We start from the raw sequence: 7,249 nt of genomic DNA, 5'->3' as shown, positions 1-7,249 counted from the left end.
GAGAGGACAGTGATGCCCCTGAAGCTGTGGCTTGGGCAGCTGCAGTGGCACCTGGGGAGCTCCTGCTCCAACTCAGAAGGGGCGGGGCTCCTGCTTGTCCCTGATTCCATGGAGTGTGCAGCCCCAGCCATGCCTCCCTGCTGTGATGGTAGTGGCCACTCCAGATGACCTGCTGCTGCCATCGCTTTTGTTAAGCTATAAGAGCAGTATCATTGAGTATTTGCAACCTCTGTAGCCATTCATGGCATAACCCAAGACTTTTCAGACATCAGGAGAAGCATATACATTTGTATGAGTCAGATTGAGACAAAGTTGTACTGACTCCTGTGTTTGTACACAGACAAGGATGGGGAATCTATGTTGGGAAGCTGCTACTGATGTATGTATTGCAGAAATGTTCAGGAGAGGCCATATTCACAGGAGTTTTACTATTTCAAGGAATGTGGAAGAGGATGACAAACCAATAGCAGATTGGATAGCCAACTGCAGTTGCCACTTGGCTCCAGCAGACTATATAATTGCCTTGCTAGGCTGTGGTGCTTGACCTAGAATACAAAGAGTGAATTAATTCTCTACTCTCCACCTCCCAGTCTAAGATTTTCCCTTCCTAAGTGCCAGTGTTGTTGCTCTTTCTCCACCATCACAAAATTGGTTCATCCCATTCTAGTAGCTATAACTTTGCTTTTTTTTTGTAGTCAGTTCCAGTCACACACCACAATCATTTGTCTAGAATAAATAGAAAGAGAAACAGGCATTTGTATGACATTTACATAGATTCATCATAATTACCACCTTGGCCTTCCTGGACCACTGAATGGGAACTTGTAAAGCTGTGCACTCAAATAAATGCTGGTTATCCTCATGATGTAAAATAATGTTTAACCAAGAAAAGAATATAGGTGGCTGAACTGGAATTCAATATTAATACCACTCTGACCATGTTGCTACCTGGGGAGTGTACCAACCAGGCTGTTGTAAGGTCGCTGCTAGGAGAAAGAAAGAAGCATCATGCCTTTCACTTCTAGAACGTTAGAGAAGGTGTACTTTTTTCTATTACTGTTAAATACAACTAAAAATTCTGGACATTACAGATGGTCCTTGAATTGAAATGAGATTACTTCCCAGTAAACTGATTGTAGTTTAAAATACTGTAGGTATAAAATGCATGTAATATATCTTATATACTGAACATCATAAGATTGCTTATCCTATGTTAATCATGCTCAGAAAGCTTACATTAGCTTATGGTTGGGCAAAATAACCTAACACAAAGCCTATTTTATAAAAAAGTGTGGAATATCTCATCTAATTTATTGAAAAAAGTACCCAAAGAGAATAACAGAAGGGTTGTATTGGTACGCAAGGTACAATTTGTACTGATTGGGTATTGCTTTTTGCACCACGAAAAAAGTCATAAGTCAAGTCATTGTTAAGTCAGGGACCATTTGTATATAAAATCCCAATATAAAAAGTTTCTGAAAGATATAGAGAAAAAGCCAGATTGTCTAAGAAATTTAGGACCTGAACAATCTAGAACAGTGAGTTTCATGAGTTTCCTTTTGCCTCATACAACCCAGTGGCATCCAGGAATAGCCAGTAACCTGGTAATGCCAGTGGGTACAGAAAAGAATTCCCAAAGAAATGCCTGTTTTCCGTAGCCAAAGGACCAAGAAAAGGATTGACTACGAAGGCAGAAACTATAAGACTATAACCATTCTACTCTAGCCAAAGACCACAGAAAGTTTTACAGCAACCAAACACACATTTAATCAACAAAAAGGTAACTGCAACCTAGTAGGAGAGATTTATGATGATGTAACTTTCCTTTGCTCCATCTTTCCATCACTGGCTTGAAAATAGTCTTTAAATGGCATTCTGCATTCCCAGTGTGGGTTTCTGGGGCTGGAGGAAGCAGAGTAGACCTGTTATCAAAGAATAGTGCCTATGTTGACCTCTCAGGTGGTTTTCTGAAAGGCTAATTCAAAGGGCTTTCCTGTATTCATATAACTCAAAATCCTCTCAGAGTGGAGAAGAAGTGGCTATGAAGAGGAAATTTTCTAAAATATTGATAAAGGGACTCAATAGCAGGAAGGAGAAAGAATCTGCAAATGTGAAGATAGGCCAATTGAAATTATTCAGTCTGAGAAGCAGAAGGGTAAAAAATTGAAGAGAGCTTAAGAGACCTGTGGGACATTATAAAAAGTACAGCCATAAGGATAACAGGATTTCCAGAGTGAGAGGAAAGGAAAAAGCAGGGAGAATATTTGTAAAAATCATGACTCCAAACTTCCCAAATTTGTTGGAGGACAAGAACCTATGCATCCAAGAAGTTCAACAAGGACCAAGTAGAAAAAAGGCAAAACAAAACAAAACAAAACAAAACAAAACAAAAACAAAAACAAAAACCCTTGGGACTCATTACAATCAAACTGTTTAAAGAAAAAGACAAATTGAGAATTTTGAAAGCTGCAAGAGATAACTGACTAATCACATGGAAGAGATCTTTTGAAAGATTAGCAGTCAATTGTTCATCAGAAACCATGGAAGCCAGAAGGCAGTGGGATGGCATATTTAAAGTGTTTAAAGAAAAAAAAATGTCAACCAACAATTTTATATCAGGCAAAACTATTGTACTAAAACAAAAGAGAAATTAAGAGAAATTCATCTCTTGTAGATCTGCCCTACAAGAAAATCTAAAGGGAATCTTTCAGGCAGAAAATAAATGGCACTAGACAGTGACTTGGAAACATGCAAAAATAATGAACAATCATAAAGGTAGTTACATAGATAAGAACAAAGCCAGTAGTTTTTGTTTGTAACTCCCACTTTTTCCCTAAATTATTTAACAAACTAATGCATAAACAATAATTATAATTATATTGTGGATAATCATACACAATAATCTCATTGTGTATACTGAGAACACAATGAGTATTCCATGTGTATAAAAATTTCCTTTGTTGTTGTTGTTTTTAATAGTACAACTTATGTATTTCAAATAGACACAAAATTAGTAGCATTTACAGTAGTATCTTAAGATAAATTGCCTTTGAATAAGATCTTGCTTTCAATACTTTGACGTCCACAAGGCATATCTAGAAAATTTCATGCTATGGAAGATGAAGACTGTTTAATCCAATGGGGAAGGGGACTATGATTTCTCTTTGATTAATTGCCATAACACTGTCCTTAAGGCATATGAAGGAGTTTCATATGTTATTTATACATTAGTAGACACAGAAGTTTTGCAGTACAACTTTGATGTATAAATTCTGTCATTTTGCTAGCACTGATATTGCTCTTTATATCTATTTGCCCATACTATTTTTGTTACAAATATTAAAAAGGTGATTTCTTCCTGAAAATACTGTGGTCCTCATTCAATTTTAGATGTTATATTTGTTTTTTTATAAAATTTCCAAGAAAGTAGTGACTGCATTCTTGGGTTGGTGTGACTCTTCCTTTGGTTTTTACGCTTACTGAGAAGTGACTGTTGTAATTTCTGTCATGTACAATACATTCCTAGAAAAAGGGATTTCAATACTAGCATATTACTCTCATTCTATTTCCTATGGCAGTTGTTGGTGGGAATGGGAAGGGCCTGCCCAGGCCATCATTGATGAATACTGATTACATGGCTCTTGAGTAGACAAGAGCCTGCATCATTGCTGGCCTACAGCTACCAGCTTCTTCAAGGACACAAAGCAGATTATGGACTAGAGGAGGAACAGCGGTTGTTGTGCTTATTACTCTGTAGACCAAGTTAAATTTCTTCCATAGTTAACCCTCCATAGATCTGGTTTGCTTTTTAGGTTAGGATGAAAAGGCAAAGTGAAAGACCAAATTCATGAATTTTGGAGATTCATTCCTAGATATAAACTTAAAACAAGAAAAGAAGTAAGAGGAAGCAGATAAATGAACAGGCATATAAAAGTCTAGATAGTGAAGGTAGGTCCATCTCTTTTGCAACAGCCCAGATAAATACTGTTTTGACATGCACATGTCATTGGTGTAAGGCAGAATGACGAATTCCAAGCTCTAGTCCCTGGCTTTGTTGAAAAATTTGGCCCAGGCTGTGAGCTCGAATCATATTTGTTCAGCTAGATTTTAGGTCATTCTATTTTGAAAGAATTCTTTTGAATTACAGGAAACTACTTTAAAACGTGGAGATAACAGAATGGTATGGGGATGTGTGGCCTGACATGGAGAAGAGCTATGTAATGTGAAATCCTCCTTAAATTGCAAGAGTCTCACTCAGAGTTTTGTAATAGAATGCTTCATGACTGACTGTTCAGTGTAGGAAAGTGGCTATTAGAAATAACTGCTCTTACTCATACGAGAGTTGCCATTTGATATCAAACACATACACGCATAAACATGCTTCACAGACATCAACTTGGAGCATTTGCTTCTCAAATTTTTAATGTAACTAACATGTCAGATTTTTACATTCATCTATTCACATAATACAGGTCTACATTTTGAGTACATCTTTGATTACTATCATGATTCCACAAGATGGCAGTGTGTTCTTAGGGACCCTGAGGAAAGGTCTGAAGTGCTGGGGTGTGTGTGTGTGTGTGTGTGTGTGTGTGTGTGTGACAGAGAGAGAGAGAGAGAGAGAGAGAGAGAAGAGAGAAAGACAGAGAGAGAACGGGACAGATGATAAGAGGAGGGGTTGGTGATATACCAGGGGTTGTGAAAAGAACCTTTTTTCTAATTGGTAGGACAGATTCTTTTATGATTCCTAAAGTGGAAGAAATAAAATATCTGTGCTACGTTATTTTTTTTGGATTGAAAATTTTAATCCTCAGTGAACCAGGGCAGAAAAGAATGATGAAATCCTTGAGAGTTTTACTGGTGATCCTGTGGCTTCAGTTAAGCTGTGAGTTTGGGCATGTCTATAGGAACATAATGTACAATATTTCAAGATGTTTTGTATCCTAGGCCGGGGGCTAAAAGCCTGCATTTTTTTTCTCTAACTAAGGGAGAGTACAAGGCCTGTAAAAAGATGATTTGAATTCTGGGGAGTAAGCATTTACCTCCCAATTTGTCTTCTCTGTCTGACCACTGTCTTTTTCACAGGGGTTTGGAGCCAACAGAAGGAGGTGGAGCAGGATCCTGGACCCTTCAGTGTTCCAGAGGGAGCCACTGTCACTTTCAACTGCACTTACAGCAACAGTGCTTCCCAGTCTTTCTTCTGGTACAGACAGGATTCCAGGAAAGAACCTAAGTTGCTGATGTCTGTATACTCCAGTGGTAACGAAGATGGAAGGTTTACAGCACAGCTCAATAGAGCCAGCCAGTATATTTCCCTGCTCATCAGAGACTCCCAGCTCAGTGATTCAGCCACCTACCTCTGTGCCGTGAACACACAGTGCTCCCCAGACACCTGCAGTCTGTACCCAAACCTGCTGTGCCCCAGGAATGCCTGATGTAGAGCTTAGACTGCAGGGCAGTCAACTTGTCTTTGCTTTCCAGATTCAAGTGGAAATTAAGAGTACTAGTATGGAGGACTGATTGATCAGGGAAGTATTATTATAATTCTGAAAATAATTAAGACCCTGAAGGAAAATGAAAGGTACAATCTTGGTCTGGTTAAAATGTTTTCTAGTATTCTCTTTCTACTTTAGTTTTAAAATATTTTTTATGTTTCTTCTGGAGAGATTAAAAAAAATTAAAATATTTTTTGAGATCATTGACAAACCAGAAGGATTACATATTCATTTCATACATACATCACAATCTATGCCATAAGCATATCCATCATCTCTAAAAGTTTACTTCCTCCTTCCTTTTTTAAAAAAATTTAGGTATGATTGATAGACAGCCAGGTGCATATATTACATAATGTATACATTTTAATGCCCACTCTAGTTTTGTGCCACATTTTTGCTTTATGAGATTGGTTTTATGATTCTTTTTATTTATATCAGGAAAACATTTTTATACAATAACAGATATTCTGTCACTGTCCATAGGATATTTTATTCTTTCCCCATTTAGTTACCCAAGAAATTTGATGGTCATTGCTTTAGGAATGCAACAGAAAAACACAAATGCAAAATAAAAAAAAATCAACAAACTACTGTGAAAATCCTGTAAGTCATAAATTCTTTTAGTTATAGGACCCTCATCCCATCTCCAGTGCCACTCCTGAGTTATATAAGGGCACATTTGATGAGTAGTTGGAAGAACAGGAGTGAGGGGGTGAGAACTGGTTAAAAAAAGCCTAGATATTTGGAGAGATTGAAGATTAGAGTGGGTCTATATTGCCATTTTGGGGTAAAGTCTGAATTGAACTCAAAATCTTGTGGAAGAGTATATTGATTCCTATGTAACTGAGTGTGGCTTGGAGATGGTAGGGAGACTTAGCCCTAGTCACAATATGTCACATACTCACAGCCCCTGCTGGGATGACTTAAAATTTATTGAGAAGGATCTCTAAGTATCTAAAAGAAGTCTAGACACCAAGAGGCTTTGTTATGATGAACAAAGACCTGTACAAATCAGTGACCAGAGACCATTTGGTATTGAGCATGTTTCAGCAAATGTTGGAGGAGAGTTGGAAACACTCAAGAGCAGATAAATGCCTCCCTCCTCTGACTACCTAGCAATACTTATTTGCCCTGCAATGTATACTAAGTTAGGGAAAAAATATTTGTGCCTGATGAAAAGAAGGCTTTTTAGTGGATATTAAGTTGAATTACAGGAAAAAACTTTGAACATCACTTTATTATAAAAGTGAAGTTGTAGTCTGTTGGGCATGATATTGTTTATGTAGTCCCCAAAGTGGGAAAGTTTAGAAATGGAGAATTAAGATTTCTGTCCAGAGTTGTTCCCATAGTCACTGATGGAAAGGATGCAACTCAATCCAAATGTGCTTCAAATTCTTAATCTGAAGAATGAAAGACTGAACAAATCTTTCCAAGTCTTGGAAGAAAGATGTGAAAGGCAGTAAGGAAGAGCAGAAAGTTGCGCCAGAATCAAGATCCTTAAATTTTAGTTCCACATTTATTGTACACCTTTTGGCTTCCTGGCATTCTGGAAAGAACCTGGGTTGTGTTTTTTGTTTGAATATTTATGTTACTAATGGTCCATTTATTAGGCTATATATTACATATATTTCAGGATTTGTTTCAGTATTAAATGAGATAATATACTGCCTTGGGATGAGTTCCTTAAAAGTAGAGACTGCACTTGGAATTCTTTCTCTGTAATTGATTGAGGAAACCAGGTTGAGATGGGG

At 37.5% G+C, this 7,249-nt stretch overlaps 1 gene segment (V, D, J or C); it reads left to right on the top strand.

The window, feature by feature from the left end:
• The first annotated feature begins 4,687 nt into the window (after nt 1-4,687).
• On the top strand, nt 4,688-5,653 carry LOC126958325 (T cell receptor alpha variable 12-1-like). The segment is given in 2 exon segments: nt 4,688-4,885; nt 5,086-5,653. Coding segments are annotated over 2 exon segments (495 nt in total).
• The last annotated feature ends 1,596 nt before the right edge of the window (nt 5,654-7,249 follow it).

This window comes from Macaca thibetana, chromosome 7, assembly GCF_024542745.1.
Source record: "Macaca thibetana thibetana isolate TM-01 chromosome 7, ASM2454274v1, whole genome shotgun sequence".
In the NCBI taxonomy this organism is placed as follows: Eukaryota; Metazoa; Chordata; class Mammalia; order Primates; family Cercopithecidae; genus Macaca; species Macaca thibetana.
Note: the sequence above shows the minus strand (reverse complement) of the source record. Positions and strands in the feature narration are given on the sequence as shown.